General features: G+C 38.2%; 1 protein-coding gene across 1 annotated transcript in view; it reads left to right on the top strand.

Annotated features, from left to right (window-relative positions):
* LURAP1L (leucine rich adaptor protein 1 like) overlaps positions 1–14,642 on the top strand; it is a 55,808-nt gene extending 41,166 nt beyond the window's left edge. Inside the window, exon 2 of the mRNA XM_027549253.1 lies at positions 12,780–14,642. Coding sequence (XP_027405054.1) covers positions 12,780–13,154 — 375 coding nt within the window. The 3' untranslated portion in view covers positions 13,155–14,642. The remainder of the gene's footprint in view (positions 1–12,779) is intronic.
* Positions 14,643–22,181: the final 7,539 nt, after the last annotated feature.

Below are 22,181 nucleotides of genomic sequence, written 5' to 3'. Positions count from 1 at the left end.
ATATATAAGTTAATATTTAAGACATGATATATAGGAAGCAACTAATAAATGGAAGATATGTTTATTAATATTCCTACAGATTTTTTTAATCAGACAAAATAACTAAATAAGAAAGTCAGTGTATTTTCAGTGAGTTGTTTCTCACTGGCCACACTTTATAGAGTGAGATCACTGCTGCACTGCAACTCATGTCATCTGGAGAGCCCCACTCACATTTTCCCAAATGTCAATATTTAGTTGGTGTTTAGGCATCATATGAAAAATAAAACTAATCTTCATCATAAAAGGAAGCATTCCAAATATTATAAAATTATCAACATTAGCTAAAAAATGAATGGTTCTAACAAAAGGTTTGTGTCTCAGTTATATTCCCTATGCACAAGGACCATTCTACAGATCAGATCAGTCGCTCAGTCGTGCCCGACTCTTTGCGACCCCATGAATCGCAGCACACCAGGCCTCCCTGTCCACCACCAACTCCCAGAGTTCACTCAGACTCACGTCCATCGAGTCAGTGATGCCATCCAGCCATCTCATCCTCTGTCGTCCCCTTCTCCTCCTGCCCCCAATCCCTCCCAGCATCAGAGTCTTTTCCAATGAGTCAACCCTTCGCATGAGGTGGCCAAAGTAACAGAGTTTCAGCTTTAGTATCATTCTTTCCAAAAAAATCCCAGGGCTGATCTCCTTCAGAATGAACTGGTTGGCTCTCCTTGCAGTCCAAGAGACTCTCAAGAGTCTTCTCCAACACCACAGTTCAAAAGCATCAATTCTTCGGCACTCAGCCTTCTTCACAGTCCAACTCTCACATTCATACATGACCACAGGAAAAACCATAGCCTTGACTAGATGAACCTTTGTTGGCAAAGTAATGTCTCTGCTTTTGAATATGCTGTCTAGGTTGGTCATAACTTTCCTTCCAAGGAGTAAGCATCTTTTAATTTCATGGCTGCAGTCACCATCTGTAGTGATTTTGGAGCCCAGAAAAATAAAGTCTGACACTGTTTCCACTGTTTCCCCATCTATTTCCCATGAAGTGATGGGACCGGATGCCATGATCTTCGTTTTCTGAATGTTGAGTTTTAAGCCAACTTTTTTACTCTCCACTTCACTTTCATCAAGAGGCTTTTGAGTTCCTCTTCACTTTCTGCCATAAGGGTGGTGTCATCTGCATATCTGAGGTTATTGATATTTCTCCCGGCAATCTTGATTCCAGCTTGTGTTTCTTCCAGTCCAGCGTCTCTCATGATGTACTCTGCATATAAGTTAAATAAACATGGTGACAATATACAGCCTTGACGAACTCCTTTTCCTATTTGGAACCAGTCTGTTGTTCCATGTCCAGTTCTAACTGTTGCTTCCTGACCTGCATACAAATTTCTTAAGAGGCAGATCGGGTGTTCTGGTATTCCCATCTCTTTGAGAATTTTCCACAGTTTATTGTGATCCACACAGTCAAAGGCTTTGGCATAGTCAATAAAGCAGAAATAGATGTTTTTCTGGAACTCTCTTGCTTTTTTCCATGATCCAGCAGATGTTGGCAATTTGATCTCTGGTTCCTCTGCCTTTTCTAAAACCAGCTTGAACATCAGGAAGTTCATGGTTCACATATTGCTGAAGCCTGGCTTGGAGAATTGTGAGCATTACTTTACTAGCATGTGAGATGAGTGCAATTGTGCGGTAGTTTGAGCATTCTTTGGCATTGCCTTTTTTTGGGATTGGAATGAAAACTGACCTTTTCCAGTCCTGTGGCCACTGCTGAGTTTTCCAAATTTGCTGTCATATAGAGTGCAGCACTTTCACAGCATCATCTTTTAGGATTTGGAAGAGCTCAACTGGAATTCCATCACCTCCAATAGCTTTGTTCGTAGTGATGCTTTCTAAGGCCCACTTGACTTCACATTCCAGGATGTCTGGCTCTAGGTCAGTGCTCACACCATTGTGATTATCTGGGTCGTGAAGATCTTTTTTGTACAGTTCTTCTGTGTATTCTTGCTATCTCTTCTTAATATCTTCTGCTTCTGTTAGGTCCATACCATTTCTGTCCTTTATCGAGCCCATCTTTGCATGAAATGTTCCTTTGGTATCTCTGATTTTCTGGAAGAGATCCCTAGTCTTTCCCATTCTGTTGCTTTTCTCTATTTCTTTGCATCGATCGCTGAAGAAGGCTTTCTTATCTCTTCTTGCTATTCTTTGGAACTCTGCATTCAGATGTTTGTATCTTTCCTTTTCTCCTTTGCTTTTCACTTCTCTTCTTTTCACAGCTATTTGTAAGGCCTCCCCAGACAGCCATTTTGCTGTTTTGCATTTCTTTTCCATGGGGATGGTTTTGATCCCTGTGTCCTGTACAATGTCACGAACCTCATTCCATAGTTCATCAGGCACTCTTATCTATCAGGTCTAGGCCCTTAAATCTATTTCTCACTTCCACTGTATAATCATAAGGGATTTGATTTAGGTCATACCTGAATGGTCTAGTGGTTTTCCCTACTTTCTTCAATTTAAGTCTGAATTTGGCAATAAGGAGTTTATGATCTGAGCCACAGTCAGCTCCTGGTCTTGTTTTTGCTGACTGTATAGAGTTTCTCCATCTTTGGCTGCAAAGAATATAATCAATCTGATTTTGGTGTTGACCATCTGGTGATGTCCATGTATAGAGTCTTCTCTTGTGTTGTTGGAAGAGGGTGTTTGTTATGACCAGTGCATTTTCTGAAGCCCTTTCTAAAAAAAATCGGTTAATATGTGAAACACAAAGTCTGGTTCATGGGAGACAATAAACACATTTGTTGTTTTCCTTATCTCCTCCTTCCTTTCCGCTAGTGAGGACACATTAAAGTGAATTCTTCAAATTAAATGAATTCTGAAAAGCAGGGTTAAAATTTAGTCAATTTGTCAGTATTGAAAACTCAAAGATGTCACTAGTCTTAGTGTATTCTAAGTTCTTAAGCTATCTGAATGTTAACATCTAAGTTTATTATCTTATCATTGTACACCCTACTGTTTATGGCCCTCAAATTATAGGAGTATTATTTATAATTGATCTCTATTTAAAGCATTATCTGTGTCACTAAATATCAGAGATATCATTTGTCATTTAGCCTCAGGATAATAAACCATGCATTTGTCCTGTGGGTGATGCAGATGGCCCCTCAAAGAAGACCATGACTTCTAACATTTCTTGTCTCCATCAATGTATATTTCACTATTTACTCTATTTTTTACTTTTCTCAAGCTATAAAACAATATGCCAATAGAGTAGCATTCCACAGACATGGTGGTCCAGCATCTACTACCCCAAATTATCCACAAATAGAAAAGATATATAAGTCCTTGCTACTCACGGTGTAGCCCATATACCAATGGCATTGATGTATGTTTATCCATTCTGTGTAACAAATACTCCAAAATTTAGCAAGGCAAACAACAAATGTGTTATCTCAGTTTCTGTGAGTCAGAAGTCTGGCACAGGTAAACTGAGTGTTTCTGGCTTGAGTCTCTTCAAAGTCTGCAATTAGCACATCAGATGGAGCTACAGTCATTTCACAGCCCCCTCACTGCTTCATGCTCACTCACATAGGAAGTAGTAGTGGGAAGGCCTCTGTTCAGTTCAGTTCAGTCACTCAGTCATGTCCGACTCTTTGCGACCCCATGAATCACAACATGCCAGGCCTCCCTGTCCATCACCAACTCCCCGAGTTCACTCAAACTCACATCCATCGAGTCGGTGATGCCATCCAGCCATCTCATCCTCTGTTGTCCCCTTCTCCTCCTGCCCCCAATCCCTCCCAGCATCAGAGCCTTTTCCAGTGAATCAACTCTTTGCATGAGGTGGCCAAAGTACTGGAGTTTCCGCTTTAGCATCCTTCCTTCCAAAGAAATCCCAGGGCTGATCTCCTTTAAAATGAACTGGTTGGATTTTCTTGCAGTCCAAGGGACTCTCAAGAGTCTTCTCCAACACCACAGTTCAAAAGCATCAATTCTTCGGTGCCTAGCCCCTTGCTAACTATTGTCCAGAGATATCAGTTCCTTATCATGGAAATCTCACAATAGTACACCTCACAGCCTGGCAGATTCCTCTCCTCTCAGCAAGTAAAAGAACGTACCCACGACAGAAAACAGTCTTTTTGTAATCTTTTCTCAGAACTGACATCCCATCATTTTTGCCATATTGTATTCCTAAGAAACCAGTCGAAAGGTCCAGTCTACACTCAGGCCGGGATGTAGATATCAGGAAAGAGGGGGTTTTATTTGGAGGCATCTTAGAGGCTGCCTATCTCTACTGGCATCTGCTGAGAACTTGTTTGAAATGCAGGATCACAGAATTAGTGGAGAGAATCTGAATTTTAACAAGACTCCAAGGTAATGTGTATGTCAAGAAGCACTGCTCCAGGGAGCAAGGCCTACGTGCTTTATGCTTTGCAGAGGCTGCTTCTTCACCTAATTTTACTCACTGCTTAAAGTCACTTTCTAAGAATTGCAAAGGTTAATTTTCCTTGCAACTCAGTTCTCTCATACTCAACAAATAGGAAAATTATAGTTACTGAAGTATTACTGAAGTACTGCTGTGCTGCAGATAGCAGATTAGAAAAAATTGAGGGACTCAGGAAGAAAAAACGGCATAAGAACTGTGGCAAACAGATCTAATATCAATATCTAGTAGTTACTGAAAGAGAAAATTGAGCACTTTTATAAGAAGGGACCATATGAACAAAGGACTAACAAGCGATTACCTCAATAACCCCTAAGTGCATTGTTGAATAACTCTGAACTAGAAATACTCTGTTCATGGTGGTGGCCTCTTACTACTACTTGATTCTGTCTGGTTCTACTACTTTGTTCTATTTACAGAGATGGAGAAGTGCACAGCATATTTTAGAAATAAATCCATGAAAAATTATAATATAGAAATGTAAATACTAAGTGGGTCTAAGTATCTTGATTATTCCCTTTCCAAATAGATTATATATCTCAATGATGCTTAAAAGAATAATCTGTATTCAGTATTTGAAACCTTTCCATAAAAGACCACTAATAACTTTGGTATAAATATTTTACATCTCCCTCAAATTCTACTTAGGGGAAAAGATAAAATTCCATTCCATACTGACTGTATGCTTAGTGACATCATGTTGGCAGCTTGACACTGGCCATTGTAGGAGTATTTACAGCATAGAAACTGTAAAACTTCATAAATCAGAACTTGACTTAACTTTGTTGATTATCTTATGACAAGATCTTAAGGGGAAAATGATCCAATGGGGAAAATGTTGATACTACAGATTTGACTTAAAACTGTGTCATGTCCTTAGCTATTACATTATCCATAGCACAAAAAAATTACTGGGAAATACTCTGTATGCAGTCAAAAACATATCTAACTTAGCCAAATTGCTCCCATCACTGACAAATCCATAAAGCTCAGATGTTAATTCATGCTGAGGCTGAAACAGATTTCAGTTTAATGAATATAATTTGCACTAGGGTGGAAAATGGTTAAACAACAGATCACATATCAGACTTAAGGAAGAAAAATTATTTAGAAAAGAGTTAGTGGACTGGGATCAATTCTATTTGTTCAATTATGGTTGGACTGAAACTAGAAGTTGCTGTCTGTATAATAATTCAACAAAAATAAACAAAAGGAGTTTCTGAGAATCAGTTACAGTACATGAAATTGACAATAAAAGGTACTGTATATTTTATTTTATAAAACATTCTATATAAATTATATATAATTTTATATAAATATTTTAGTATTATTTGTATCAGCACAGTTTCTATTATGTGCATGTGTGCATGTTTGTGTGTGTGTAGCTTTCCAGGCAGCCAACCGTTCAACATTTCCCAGCACAGCACCCCGCCTCCTGCTTCCCTCCCATTGGAGACACAGCCACTACAAATCACGGGGGGGCACATTACCAAATCCGAGCCTTCCGTGTAAAAATCGCACTTTAAATTCTAAATTAGAAAAATGAACATGCAGAAAGAACATTTATTATAGGTTAGCAGAAACTCTTCTGGTCTGTGTTCTGTGTGGGAGCTCTTCTATTACAAATATGGGGAGTCCATGTTTCAGTGACATCATTCCAAATGAATTTCAGCTCAGGTGATTTATAGTCTTATACATTAGCCAGAATTATACTTTGCATATACATATTGAAATCTCTCAAGAAAGAAATTTTCACTGTATTAGGTTATGGTAAAGGAGTTTTCATCACAGGCATCTAAGTATCAACTGGAGCTAAAACCTGACCGAAAAAAAAAAAAAAAAAAAACCTGACCGAATAAGGCTGTAGAGTTCTCTGTCTTCCTTTGGTAATCAGAGGACTCACCAGCAGACACTATACAGATCTCATGAGCAGGCCTGATGGCAGGAATTTATGTTCAAGATTCAGGAGAGTCACATGTGCCCCTTTCAAATAAACCAGATGCAGCTATGTAATTTATCAAAACAATATCAATTGGTCAGCTGTGCTGATGATAGTGTTTTTATGTATGTAATTTAGTCTTTGGGGAAATTACCCCTCTATGAGGTTTTGGGAAAACAGTGAACTGTTTTAGTTATTGTTCATTTCCACATAAAAACAATTCTAATGGAGGAAGACAAAGCTGACTGATAGAAAAATGGAATCCTCTGTTGCCCAATTCAAAACAAATTCTGTTGTAAATTTTGAACTGGCTACGAAAGCAGAGGAAAACTTTGGCAGACTAGCTCTGACTTGCAAATGCTACATGCTCTTCTCCTAACGCATTCTAAACCCAAAGCATTGGATGCAAGTATTGTACTGTGTCTTCTCAGACTGCAGTAAGATGGTGCCATCCTTAAGGGTCCTCTGGACAAAACAGGAGTGCTTTAGAAATACAGCTATTAATAAAACTGCTAGAAATTTTAAGGATGAGTAGACAAGAAATCTGTATTCTTCAGAGGATGTGGCAAATTTGAGGAGGGAGTACATTTAGACAAGAGGAGGTTATACAAAGGGAACATGCAGATAAACTGGCATAAACTATTAGAGAAATAATATTCTAAGTATCTTTACAACAGCCCTTTAATTTAGTACATTAGATGCTTTTGATTTTTTTTTTTTAGATATTTAGAAATAAATACAGCTAGAAAAAAGGCCTTCCGCCAATTACAAATTTGAAAAAAAAAATGCTGATTTTTTTTTTCACCTTAGACACTAGGATTAGGACATCACATTAAAAGGTAAATCTAATTTATTCTCCTTCCTTCATATTCATGATCACTAACTTGCTTGCAAAATAGTCTTCCTATAACAGCTTGCTGGACATTTGGGATTTGGGTCGTGGATACTGTGGATTTTACAGTAGGTTGCATAACTGGGAGATGGCCTGCTTTTATCTGATTAGTCAATTCCCATAAATAAAAAGATAAGAATGGTACAGGGGAGCTTTGTGCGAGATATGAACACTGGTGCTATGCAAGCCTGCAGGATGACAAGAAGGAATGAGCAATGTCCCTATTTGGCAGATATATTCAGCAGCTCATGTGCACATTTCAGTTAATATATAGACCCATTAAATATGGTATGTATGTTTATCTTGGCACAGAACACAAATATTACTTTTAGTGAAACCCAAATGGCAAGAGCTAAAATTACTATCGCCACAGAATTTCTGATAAGGTGATTAAAATTCACATAGAGCTCAAACTCTAGCCATGAGCTTTTACTAGCAAAGTAATTTGCCAGAGATGGAGCAGTAAATTAATTGCTCTGTCTCCTGTATAGCTTGAATGATTCTCTCATAGCAGAAACAATTTAGTAATCAAATGGCCACAGGAATGACAATCAGAGACTATGTTAGAATGAAGGGAAATCCTGAGATGATCTGATCTACAGAATCTTCTTATAACAATTTCAATGAAACCTCAATACAGAGAGCAGAGAAAAGTGATGTGTGGATTTCTCTACTGAATTACATTTTCAATATTGGGCAGAAATTAGACTTTGTTCATAGACTACTTTACTATGTCTATTGAGTCCAGGGGTTCACCAGAGCTCAAAATTAATCCCCAGGATTCTTCTTCTTGTATAAGAAGATTGTATATGCCAAGTCACCTTGCCCAAAGGTAGACTGTGACAATGACAGGCCAGAGCTCTGTCCTGGGTTCCTTACACACCACCACCAAAGAAGTCAATTTATTTGGCAACTTCGTGATGAAGTGAAAGCATGACCATACTCTTTCTTGGATTCCAGTGAGACAATTCATAACCTTTGTATTTTTGTAGTAGTAAAATGATAGATTGGACAAAAACATAGATCTGGAAAAGTTTATTATTAAGAATATTTGCTTTTCAAGACCCCCCATTAAGTTCTTCTATAGACCAGTTCATTGATCATAATTGACATGAATTTCAGTCTTCATTCTGTCTAGAGTTGAGAGACCTATTTTGCTACAATTTTGAGGCACAAGAGGCTTATTAAGTACGAAGATGGGCTGTACTGCAATACTAAGGGCCAGAGGTGACAAGTGAAGAGGAAAAGAGGAAAGGACATTGACATCTCTTTGGATCAATTAATGCAAACCTTACAAAAAAATCTTTTTTTGGTAGCATCCTATTTGTTTGTTCCCTTTGTTTAATTTCTTTCACCAAGTGTTTACAGAACAGTGTTGTTGTATTAGTACGAGTTATCACCTCCGAACACACAGAATAATGCTTGGAGTGTGATTTACGTCGTGAAGTCCACTTCCTTTCAGAGATACTCTCTTGTAACCTGTACATTTAAGCTGGGAATAACCTTGCCCTAGTTACTCAGTGTTTGAACTCTGTGAGTTGGTGGGAGTGGGATTCCGTGCTTGGAATGCTTTAATACTGAAGAGCTCTTTCTTGCTACCTTATTCTTTCCCCTCAAGCACTGTATCACTAGCAAGTGTTAGTCAGTCATTTGTGTCCGACTCTTGCCGGTTCTTCAGGCAAGAACCCTGGAGTCGGTTGCCATTCCCTTCTCCAGGGGATCTTCCCAACCCAGGGATTGAACCTGGGTCTCGCATATTGCAGGCAGATTCTTAACCATCTAAGCCACTAGAGAAGCCCTATGGTATTACTGACTTATAGCAAAACTCCAGGGAGGGGCATTCTTGACAGATGGTTCATCTTATGGCAATCATTCAGGCCTTGGACAAATAAGACTTGTACATCCACTATGCGTTAAGCACTCTTAGAGGTCTTGGGTACAGTGGTGAACAGGACAGACCAAGTCCCCTGCCCTCTGTGATGGCTTACATGCTCATATGGGAGACAGAAAATAAAAAGTAAACAAGTAATAAGTAGGATGATTTCCATTAGTCATAAGTATTATGAAGGGAACATAAAAATGTAGAAATGCTGTGTACAACTAAGCACAGGAATTAGATACTATGATTGATCAGCAAGGGGCTCTCCAAGGAGGGGTCACTTAAACTCAGACCATGAGGAAGTCCTCCCAACCACCACTGTCCTCAGAGAAACATCCTGGGATCTTGTAAGACCTCAAGTGGGAAAACCACACAGGTTCCCGCCCACTGGGCAAGACTGCTGTCTTCTGAATGGATGGGCAGACTTCCTAAGGACTGATGTGCATAACAGTGAGGAAAGGCAGGGCAGCTGCTGGAGACAGAAGCCACATGGTGATTTAGTCCTGGTGGTGGATCGTTCCTACTTTGAAGGTTCACCAGGAGTAACATAACTGTACCTTAATTCCAGGAGAAAGCACTATTAGGTGGAGTGCCAGGTAACAGGCAGAGAGCCGTGTGAACCGAATGGCCCAGGGCTCGCTCCCACGGTGGGAAGCTGTTTACTCTCTCCCTGGAGGACACAGGGTTAGATGCAGTTAAGTGTGTAATCATTATCAGCCTGACCAACACGTTCTTAGTGACTTGCTTTCGTCATATTTTCCCCTACAGTGGTTCAATGGCCTGTGAATGTTTGCTTTCAGAAGAAAAGAATTTTTTTATTTAAATAAATCATTTCATGGTCAAAGGAAGCTTTTGTTACTTCAGAGTCTACTCCCCTCTCATTCATATTGCTCAACAAAACTGAACACTTCTTATGTGATGCAGCCACTGTGTAGCTCAGACAAAAACTGCTGGGAAAAGAGTATAAGTATGTTTTAACCCTCCAGTGACACAGTTGCTGGGAATGTGCATTATTGTCTTAAGAGCTGAACTTTCTCAGATCCTAAAATTACGACTATTTCCCCTCCGCAAAATCAGTCCATCCTTAAAACAGACCATAAGAGATGGACAAAACATAAGACACAGCTTTTTTAAGGAACTGAAAGCTTAGCTGAAGAAACAGCTAAAAGACACAATAATAGGTAGCAACAAAAGTGTACAAAATTAAGGTAGACTGTCAGATACAAACTACACAGTAGAGGGTAAACAGGCCAGCAGAAGAGATACTTCATGGAAGAATTAGGACTTCAAGAATGGGGAGGATTTGGAGGGGAAAACAGTATTTCAAGTGAAGGGAGTAACAGGGAATATGTCCAGATCTGGGCATGCACAGGAACATTCTGACAGGACAGGGTGGGGATGTGAACAAATGCAGCTGTGGTTCATCTGGGGAGCTGTTGGGAAATGGCCACACTTCCATTGCACTGTTCCTACAATGGGCACAGCATGTTTTATCGGCTACAGATGCTTAACTGAACAATTTTGCAAGACTTTGACTTCTATTGATTTTCCTGGCTCCTCTGTGGATGTTCTAGGCAAATTGTTGGTCATTTGTAAATATTTGTTGTATTACTTGTAATTTGAACAGTATTTTGATGACTCATAGGGTGTGGGGGTAAATTCAAATATAAAAAATTGCCACAAAACCTCCTTCCCCCACACAACCTTAAAGTAAGGTCACTGAGACAACACCACAAATAGAAAACCATCTCAAGACTTACTAAGTTCTGTTCATGGATGTCTCAGAGAAAATTGATTTTCCTTGCTGACTGCCTAAGAATTTTTGGTACATTTCTCAGAGAAGATAAGGTAGTCTCCTAAGTCACTTTATTTAATATCCTAGGTAGATTAACGGTTTTTAAATTATACTTCATATTTTATACATACATACGTAAGCATTTTTGTACATATACACATGGAATTTACCTGCAATCTTAAATCTCTGAAGTCATCCTAAAAATTTCATCTCTCTTAATAGCTGTCTGTCACATTCACTCAATCCAAAGTTCTCCTTCAGAGATGGATTGTTTCCTAGAAATACATTTACAATATAAATGCATATATAAGCTTCTTTCTCTCTTCTGACTTGAGTCACTCACAACAGAGTGCCTTGGATAATTCTAGAAACCCATAAATCTGAATTATCCTGGGTGTTCAAGAGAGAATAAGCAAGTCCCAGTCTCCTGGGTTAAAAGACCTCAGGCGAAAAAAAATTGGAATTTCATTTAAACCCTGATGAATGTGACTAGGACCTCTGGTGGCTAAATCTGTCCTTGCCTCACAGTCCAGTCCGCTGGAATCTCTGTAGGAGCCTTATCTCTTCAATTCCAACCAGAACAAGGGCTATCTTGCAGCGCTCTCCCCCTACTTCCTTCAGAAACAATCTTCATGTTAACAGATATTCCTGTTGAACTGTAGGGCCTACAGAGAAATTCTGCTTTGTAACTAAGACAGATTTCTCTGAAGTAATTTAAAACCATCAGAAAGACTACATACCTAGAAGTCATTTAAGGGAACTGTCCCAGAGTCTCATATCCCAGTTTTGATTGGAGCTGCTCTTGACACATCTGAAGGAAATAATGAAATATACAGAAAATACTTGTACACTTCATTGTGTAAAGTAGATCAGCCTCATTTATCAGCCTCTTGGATTCAGGGAATATTGAAACAATTTGGTTCCTGTTAAACATGAAAGCATTTTTCAGCACTACATATTTGTCAGTATAGTCATAAAAGGTACAGACATTTTCTGTACTCTTAATTTTTTATTTGCAGATTTCAGTTTCTTCAACTATAAAAGAAGGATAGAAATAATAATACTTAAGGCACAGGGTTATTATTGAGTTGACCAAATGTTCACTTGGTCATTTCTATAACATCGAAAAACCTGAATGAACTTTTTGGCCAACCCAATGTAATGCGTGTTGAGCTTTTATTAATGGTGTTTGTCACCTAATCTCTCAAAAATAGGAGCTGCTACAATGATGATGATGATTCCTTAATTTCTACAGATTCCTATCCCCCCTTCTCTCAATATCCACACACATATTCTCAATTAACAAGGATAAACTATTAAATCTGAGCTTCCCTGGTGGCTCAGTGGTAAAGAATTCTGCCAATGCAGGAGACACAGGTTCAATCCCTGGGTCAGGAAGATCCCCTGGAGAAGGAAATGGCAAGCCACTCCAGTATTCTTGCCTGGGAAATCACATGGATAGAGGACTACAGTCCATGGGGTCACAAAAGAGTCAGACACAACCAAGCAACTAAAACAACAACAACAAACAATCTGGCCATAGAGAGCACAAGTCTCTTGACAGAATCTGTCATTCAATAGGCTATTTCCAGGCAGCTTGGTGAAGGTCAGAGATGCAGTGAGAGTTCATAGTCCCTTTCAGAGCCTGTTAAGGCTGGAAGGAAGTGAGTTCTTTGACTCCTAGCCTTTGTCAGCAGTTTTCAAAAAGATCCTGCGCTCAAGTAAATTTGTATTTTATTCTCTGAATGTAAAATGATGGACTGCAGGAGACAGAATTTAAATGACTCTGGGGTCTTTCAAGAACACAGACTAACTGGCAGGTCTCTCCTCTCTCCCTGCCCTCCACAGGTTAACCTCAGAGCCACAGACGGGAAGCTCATGCGCCAGTTGCTCCTCATCAATGAGAGCATCGAGTCCATCAAGTGGATGATTGAAGAGAAAGCCACCATCACCAGCCGAGGCAGCAGTCTGAGTGGCAGCCTGTGCAGCTTACTGGAGAGTCAGAGCACCTCCTTACACGGCAGCTGCAACAGCCTCCACGATGGCAGTGACGGGCTCGACGGCATCTCCGTGGGGAGCTACCTGGACACTTTGGCGGATGACGTCCCAGGCCATCACACCCCCTCAGACTTGGACCAGTTCAGTGACAGTTCAGTCGTAGGGGACTCACACGCACTGTACAAGCGTCCCAAGTTGGATTCTGAATACTACTGCTTTGGCTAATGCCCCAGTTTTATGCATGGGATTGGTGTGCAATTAACTTGTATTTATCCTCCTTCTCCGCTGCTATATTTTTGGTGTGAATTTTTTTTTTTTTTTTTTTTAGTACGACAACCTTTTAAAAGGAAGCTTATTTTGAATGGCTTGATGGTGTTTCTGTTGCTCCTAGTATTTCTCGTCTGGACTGATTTCTCTTTCTCTCTTAAGTCTCTCTATTTATTATGATGATTTTTCTCCCTTCTTTCACAGTGGCACAAATAAAGTAGGGGGAAAAGAATAAGCAATAATTATATCTTTGCTTTTGTTTTCAGAGCAAGGGGTCAGGGATTACAAGATAAACTTCGCTAAATTTTACAATAAACCAAAATCTCATAATAGCTGATTTTGTTGTCTGTATTCTTAAATGATTCAAAGGTTTGTTTTCCAGAAAACACTGTGGTTTATTACTGTTTTTATATTGGTTGGACAACATGCTTGGGACTAAGCTAGGCATTATTTTGAGGCCACAAGTTCCTAGTGTGAAATCAATAATACCGCTAACCACACATTGCTCATGACAACCATTAGGAAGCCCCAACTCTATGCAATCTATTCAATTCAAGTTTGTGTTCATACTGTAGATGATCATTTTGTCACCAGTGATTCTAACTCAAGCTGTAGACAAATTTGTGTAATTAAATATATGATTCTCCCAAATTTCAAAGAATAATTGAAATTAAGTAAAAAGGTGATTAGAGGTTAAGGTGTCCTAGATTTATTGTATTCTGAGATTTTGTTGATGTTTACTATAAGCACTTTACAATTATAGGATATATAAAAACATAGATTCATACAATGGATGTATGATGGATGAATGAAGTCGGAAGTAGTATCACTATTTACTTACAAAACCTAATAGATCCTTTCATTCTGAGAAGAATAAATAATTTCTTTGTTTTATGGAATGATGTCTGAAATATCATTCATGTAGTGAAAATTTCAATGTGATATTAATCTTCTACATTTCCTTTATCTTGATGATTCCTCGTGAGTAAATCTAATTGAGATTTCAAACTGTTCTCTGTAATGATACATTTCAAACTGTTCTCTGTAATGATACATGTGTCTGCACTAAACACTTGACAATGTGAACCAAAAACTCTACTCGTAACTGAAAAATGGCCATACTCCAGAAATAATTTCCCCCAAATTTCCTTTGTTATTATACATATTACACACAGTCAAATTTATTATTTCCAAGTTATATATTATTCAATTTCCAATTAAGATCTACGGGGTCTATATTTCACACTGGTCCTTTTTTCATAAATCGTAGATAAAATCCTGATCAACAACAATCTCAAGATGTCAGGATTGTCTCCCTTCTGTGTTTGAGGAAAATGAAACACAAAGAAGGCAGGTAACTGGGTCAGATCTCCCAGTAATTGTCAAAATTGGAATTTAAACTTAAGTCTGTCTAATTCTAAAAATAAAACTTGGTAATAAAACTTGGTACCTGTAGTTTTCTTTTTTTGTGGGATCTTTGTCAGGTTTAGGTATTAGGGTGATGGTGGCCTCATAGAATGAGTTTGGAAGTTTACCTTCCTCTGCAATTTTCTGGAAGAGTTTGAGCAGGATAGGTGTTAGCTCTTCTCTAAATTTTTGGTAGAATTCAGCTGTGAAGCCATCTGGACCTGGGCTTTTGTGTGCTGGAAGATTTTTGATTACAGTTTGAATTTCCGTGCTTGTGATGGTCTGTTAAGGTTTTCTATTTCTTCCTGGTCGAGTTTTGGAAAGTTGTACTTTTCTAAGAATTTGTCCATTTCTTCCTCGTTGTCCATTTTATTGGCATATAATTGTTGATAGTAGTCTCTTATGATCCTTTGTATTTCTGTGTTGTCTGTTGTGATCTCTCCATTTTCGTTTCTAATTTTACTGATTTGATTTTTCTCCCTTTGTTTCTTGGTTAGTCTGGCTAATGGTTTGTCAATTTTATTTATCCTTTCAAAGAACCAGCTTTTGGCTTTGTTGATTTTTGCTATGGTCTCTTTTGTTTCTTTTGCATTTATTTCTGCTCTAATTTTTAAGATTTCTTTTCTTCTACTAACCCTGGGGTTCTTCATTTCTTCCTTTTCTAGTTGCTTTAGGTGTAGAGTTAGGTTATTTATTTGACTTTTTTCTTGTTTCTTGAGGTGTGCCTGTATTGCTATGAACTTTCCCCTTAGCACTGCTTTTACCGTGTCCCACAGGTTTGGGGTTGTTGTGTTTTCATTTTCATTCGTTTCTATGCAAATTTTGATTTCTTTTTTGATTTCTTCTGTGATTTGTTGGTTATTCAGCAGCGTGTTGTTCAGCCTCCATATGTTGGAATTTTTAATAGTTTTTCTCCTGTAATTGAGATCTAATCTTACTGCATTGTGGTCAGAAAAGATGCTTGGAATGATTTCTATTTTTTTGAATTTACCAAGGCTAGCTTTATGGCCCAGGATGTGATCTATCCTGGAGAAGGTTCCATGTGCGCTTGAGAAAAAGGTGAAATTCATTGTTTTGGGATGAAATGTCCTATAAATATCAATTAGGTCTAACTGGTCTATTGTATCATTTAAAGTTTGTGTTTCCTTGTTAATTTTCTGTTTAGTTGATCTATCCATAGGTGTGAGTGGGGTATTAAAGTCTCCCACTATTATTGTGTTATTGTTAATTTCTCCTTTCATACTTGTTAGCATTTGCCTTACATACTGCGGTGCTCCTGTGTTGGGTGCATATATATTTATAATTGTTATATCTTCTTCTTGGATTGATCCTTTGATCATTATGTAGTGACCTTCTTTGTCTCTTTTCACAGCCTTTGTTTTAAAGTCTATTCTATCTGATGTGAGTATTGCTACTCCTGCTTTCTTTTGGTCCCTATTTGCATGGAAAATCTTTTTCCAGCCCTTCACTTTCAGTCTGTATGTGTCCCCTGTTTTGAGGTGGGTCTCCTGTAGACAACATATGTAGGGGTCTTGTTTTTGTATCCATTCAGCCAGTCTTTGTCTTTTGGTTGGGGCATTCAACCCATTTAGGTTTAAGGTAATTACTGATAAGTATGATCCCGTTGCCATTTACTTTATTGTTTTGGGTTTGAGTTTATACACCGTTTTTGTGTTTCCTGTCTAGAGAATATCCTTTAGTATTTGTTGGAGAGCTGGTTTGGTGGTGCAGAATTCTCTCAGCTTTTGCTTGTCTGAGAAGCTTTTGATTTCTCCTTCATACTTGAATGAGATCCTTGCTGGGTACAATAATCTGGGCTGTAGGTTATTTTCTTTCATCATTTTAAGTATGTCTTGCCATTCCTTCCTGGCTTGAAGAGTTTCTATTGAAAGATCAGCTGTTATCCTTATGGGAATTCCCTTGTGTGTTATTTGTTGTTTTTCCCTTGCTGCTTTTAATATTTGTTCTTTGTGTTTGATCTTTGTTAATTTGATTAATATGTGTCTTGGGGTGTTTCGCCTTGGGTTTATCCTGTTTGGGACTCTCTGGGTTTCTTGGACTTGGGTGATTATTTCCTTCCCCATTTTAGGGAAGTTTTCAACTATTATCTCCTCAAGTATTTTCTCATGGTCTTTCTTTTTGTCTTCTTCTGGAACCCCTATGATTCGAATGTTGTAGCGTTTAATACTGTCCTGGAGGTCTCTGAGATTGTCCTCATTTCTTTTAATTCGTTTTTCTTTTATCCTCTCTGATTCATTTATTTCTACCATTCTATCTTCTAATTCACTAATCCTATCTTCTGCCTCTGTTATTCTACTATTTGTTGCCTCCAGAGTGTTTTTAATTTCATTTATTGCATTATTCATTATATATTGACTCTTTTTTATTTCTTCTAGGTCCTTATTAAACCTTTCTTGCATCTTCTCAATCCTTGTCTCCAGGCTATTTATCTGTGATTCCATTTTAATTTCAAGATTTTGGATCAATTTCACTGTCATTATTCGGAATTCTTTATCAGGTAGATTCCCTATCTCTTCCTCTTTTGTTTGGCTTGGTGGGCATTTATCCTGTTCCTTTATCTGCTGGGTATTCCTCTGTCTCTTCATCTTGTTTAAATTCCTGAGTTTGGGGTGTCCTTTCTGTATTCTGGCAGTTTGTGGAGTTCTCTTTATTGTGGCTTTTCCTCGCTGTGTGTGGGTTTGTACAGGTGGCTTGTCAAGGTTTCCTGGTTAGGGAAGCTTGTGTCGGTGTTCTGGTGGGTGGAGCTGTATTTCTTCTCTCTGGAGTGCAATGAAATGTCTAGTAATGAGTTATGAGATGTCTATGGTATTGGGGTGACTTTGGGCAGCTTGTATTTTGAAGCTCAGGGCTGTGTTCCTTTGTTGATGGAGAATTTGCTTGGTATGTCTTGCCCTGGAACTCGTTGGCCCTTGTGTGGTACTTGGTTTCAGTGTCGGTATGGAGGCGTTTGATGAGCTCCTGTCAATTAATGTTCCTTGGAGTCAGGAGTTCCCTGGAGTCAGGGTTTGGACTTAAGCCTCCTGCTTCCAGTTATCAGTCTTATTTTTACAGTAGTTTCAAAACTTCTCCTTCTATACAGCACCATTGATAAAACATCTACGTTAAAGATGAAAAGTTTCTCTACTGTGAGGGTCACTTAGAGAGGTTCACAGCGTTACATGGAGAAGAGAAGTGGGAGGAGGGAGTTAGAGGTGACCCAAATGAGATGAGGTGGAATCAATAGTGGAGAGAGTGGGGTAGCAGTAGTCACTTCCTTATGTGCACTCCACAACTGGACCACTCAGACATGTTCACGGAGTTATACAGAGAAGAGAAGAAGGAGGAAGGAGACAGAGGTGGCCAGAAGGATAAAAGGGGGGAATGAAAAGGAGGGAGACAGATCCAGCCAGTAATCAGTTCCCTAAGTGTTGTCCACCGTCTGGAACACACAGAAATTCACAGAGTTGGGTAGAGAGGGGTTAGGGAGGAGACACAAGCGACCTGGTGGAGAAAAAGGAGAGTCCAAAGGGAGAGAAAGCAGTCAAAAAGAAAACTACAGGCCAATATCACTGATGAACATAGATGCAAAAATCCTTAACAAAATTCTAGCAATCAGAATCCAACAACACATTAAAAAGATCATACACCATGACCAAGTGGGCTTTATCCCAGGGATACAAGGATTCTTCAATATCCGCAAATCAATCAATGTAATACACCACATTAACAAATTGAAAAATAAAAACCATATGATTATCCCAATAGATGCAGAGAAAGCCTTTGACAAAATTCAACACCCATTTATGATAAAAACTCTCCAGAAAGCAGGAATAGAAGGAACATACCTCAACATAATAAAAGCTATATATGACAAACCCACAGCAAACATTATCCTCAATGGTGAAAAATTGAAAACATTTCCTCTAAAGTCAGGAACAAGACAAGGCTGCCCACTTTCACCATTACTATTCAACATAGTTTTGGAAGTTTTGGCCACAGCAATCAGAGCAGAAAAATAAATAAAAGGAATCCAAATTGGAAAAGAAGAAGTAAAACTCTCACTATTTGCAGATGACATGATCCTCTACATAGAAAACCCTAAAGGCCCCACCAGAAAATTACTAGAAGTAATCAATGACTATAGTAAAGTTGCAGGATATAAAATCAACACACAGAAATCCCTTGCATTCCTATACATTAATAATGAGAAAACAGAAAGAGAAATTAAGGAAACAATTCCATTCACCATTGCAACAGAAAGAATAAAATACTTGGGAATATATCTACCTAAAGAAACTAAAGACCTATATATAGAAAACTATAAAACACTGGTGAAAGAAATCAAAGAGGACACTAATAGATGGAGAAATATACCATGTTCATGGATTGGAAGAATCAATATAGTGAAAATGAGTATACTACCCAAAGCAATTTATAGATTCAATGCAATCCCTATCAAGCTACCAACAGTATTCTTCACAGAGCTAGAACAAATAATTTCACAGTTTGTATGGAAATACAAAAAACCTCGAATAGCCAAAGCGATCCTGAGAAAGAAGAATGGAACTGGAGGAATCAACCCACCTGACTTCAGACTCTACTACAAAGCCACAGTTATCAAGACAGTATGGTACTGGCACAAAGACAGAAATATAGATCAATGGAACAAAATAGAAAGCCCAGAGATAAATCCACGCACATATGGACACCTTATCTTTGACAAAGGAGGCAAGAATATACAATGGATTAAAGACAATCTTTAACAAGTGGTGCTGGGAAATCTGGTCAACCACTTGTAAAAGAATGAAACTAGAACACTTTCTAACACCATACACAAAAATAAACTCAAAATGGATTAAAGATCTAAATGTAAGACCAGAAACTATAAAACTCCTAGAGGAGAACATAGGCAAAACACTCTCTGACATACATCACAGCAGGATCCTCTATGACCCACCTCCCAGAATATTGGAAATAAAAGCAAAAATAAACAAATGGGACCTAATTAACCTTAAAAGCTTCTGCACATCAAAGGAAACTATTAGCAAGGTGAAAAGACAGCCTTCAGAATGGGAGAAAATAACAGCAAATGAAGCAACTGACAAACAACTAATCTCAAAAATATACAAGCAACTCCTATAGCTCAACTCCGGAAAAATAAATGATCCAACCAAAAAATGGGCCAAAGAACTAAATAGACATTTCTCCAAAGAAGACATACAGATGGCTAACAAACACATGAAAAGATGCTCAACATCACTCATTATCAGAGAAATGCAAATCAAAACCACTATGAGGTACCATTTCACACCAGTCAGAATGGCTGCGATCCAAAAGTCTACAAATAATAAATGCTGGAGAGGGTGTGGAGAAAAGGGAACTCTCTTACACTGTTGGTGGGAATGCAAACTAGTACAGCCACTATGGAGAACAGTGTGGAGATTCCTTAAAAAACTGGAAATAGAACTGCCTTATGATCCAGCAATCCCACTGCTGGGCATACACACTGAGGAAACCAGAAGGGAAAGAGACACATGTACCCCAATGTTCATCGCAGCACTGTTTATAATAGCCAGGACATGGAAGCAACCTAGATGCCCATCAGCAGATGAATGGATAAGAAAGCTGTGGTACATATACACAATGGAGTATTACTCAGCCATTAAAAAGAAGACATTTGAATCAGTTCTAATGAGGTGGATGAAACTGGAGCCTATTATACAGAGTGAAGTAAGCCAGAAGGAAAAACACCAATACAGTATACTAACGCATATATATGGAATTTAGAAAGACGGTAACAATAACCCTGTGTACGAGACAGCAAAAGAGACACTGATGTATAGAACAGTCTTATGGACTCTGTGGGAGAGGGAGAGGGTGGGAAGATTTGGGAGAATGACATTGAAACATGTAAAATATCATGTATGAAATGAGATGCCAGTCCAGGTTTGATGCACAATACTGGATGCTTGGGGCTAGTGCACTGGGATGACCCAGAGGGATGGTATGGGGAGGGAGGAGGGAGGAGGGTTCAGGATGGGGAACACATGTATACCTGTGGTGGATTCATTTTGATATTTGGCAAAACTAATACAATTATGTAAATTTTAAAAATAAAATAAAATTAATTTTAAAAAAATTAGAAAAAAAAAACTCAACATTCAAAAAAAGAAAACAAAAAACAAAAAAACTTGGTACCTATGGAAGTTAAATAATAAAGTGGAAATGAGAAAGCAAACTTAACCCGTGACAAAAAGTGACCTATCATTTTTCTTCTAAATTAGTAGGACATACATGCTCAAATCCTGAGGTTTTTGAGTCCATTCCTGAAATCACATGTCCATAGTCAGTGTTGTGTTTATAGGTGAAGCAGGGAGTTGGCCATGTGCCAGCTATTCACCATTTTTTTACCCCTTTCTACTTGCTTTCATTTTAAACTTTTAGTAAAGGCTGGTGGGTTGGCTATTTTGTTTGGTTTTAATGTGGAATTAAACCAAGCAACTTTTAGCACAGAGTTTTTTACCAGATTAAAATCCAAGATCATGCATTATGATCTAGTAGATAGAACTAAGTTAATGAATTTCAAACACAGAGTAATGACATTTGTAACTATATGTCTACAGCACTGCAAGAACATGTTCAACAAGAGGGAAATGAGACAGCAAAACTATAAGAGGCATCAAGGCTAAATTCTAACCTCTTCAAAACCTGAGATTTGTCTAGAATAAGCCAGGCACAGGAAAGATGAGTTCTGTCCTCAGATCACTGTTTCACATTGTAAATTCAATCTGACCAATTTCTTTCACATGCTCCATTTTCCAATCATGTTCTCCTGCTATCTCCATCCCAGGCCCTCTATAAATTTCATCTCTATAGAAAGGAAATGAAAAAGCCTGAATACAATATGAATTAAATGTGTAAAACAGTTTTCATTTATGCATCTTATTTTAAGGAATCTATAATGAACACTGGCAGAAAACTTGAAAGTGTTTTGGCTATATAAGTTTCATTGTTTTATGTATTTCACTGTAATTCCTATTTTTTGTAGAAGATACCAAATATACAGTCTATGATTTAGACATGGAGTCACACATAAGCCAACAATGTTTTGATAGTTGATTTTACTAAGAAGAGGGGAATATGAAGCTAAACACTAATTATTGACATATTCATTGGTCTCAAGAGAATGGATGCATTTTCAAATAAATAATTCCCATAACCAATGTATGAGCTGGAACACTTGATACTTGATCTCTGTCAGCACCATGAAGAAATGGGGTAAAAAGTTAAAGTGCCTTCAAACTATTCTGCCTGCATTGAGTTGTGTTCTCCCAGAAAAATGGAATTTTCCTCAGTTACAGTAGCCTCTACATTTTATGGATTTGTCTGTCTTATACTGGGAAGAATACAATTGGAGGTAAGGAATTTAGGCAATTTAAAGCTAGTACATATTTGGAGTTCTGCAAATAAAGAAACTCAAGATAATCAACTTAGAAGTCTTAATTTCAAAGAAACTCCAGTATTTATACTATGTCAGCCCCAAACTGCATACACAGCATCAATTAGTTCTAGGTATTT

The sequence above is a fragment of the Bos indicus x Bos taurus genome, chromosome 8 (genome assembly GCF_003369695.1).
Source record: "Bos indicus x Bos taurus breed Angus x Brahman F1 hybrid chromosome 8, Bos_hybrid_MaternalHap_v2.0, whole genome shotgun sequence".
In the NCBI taxonomy this organism is placed as follows: Eukaryota; Metazoa; Chordata; class Mammalia; order Artiodactyla; family Bovidae; genus Bos; species Bos indicus x Bos taurus.
The sequence above is the reverse complement of the archived record's forward strand: the minus strand, read 5'-3'. Positions and strand labels throughout refer to the sequence as shown.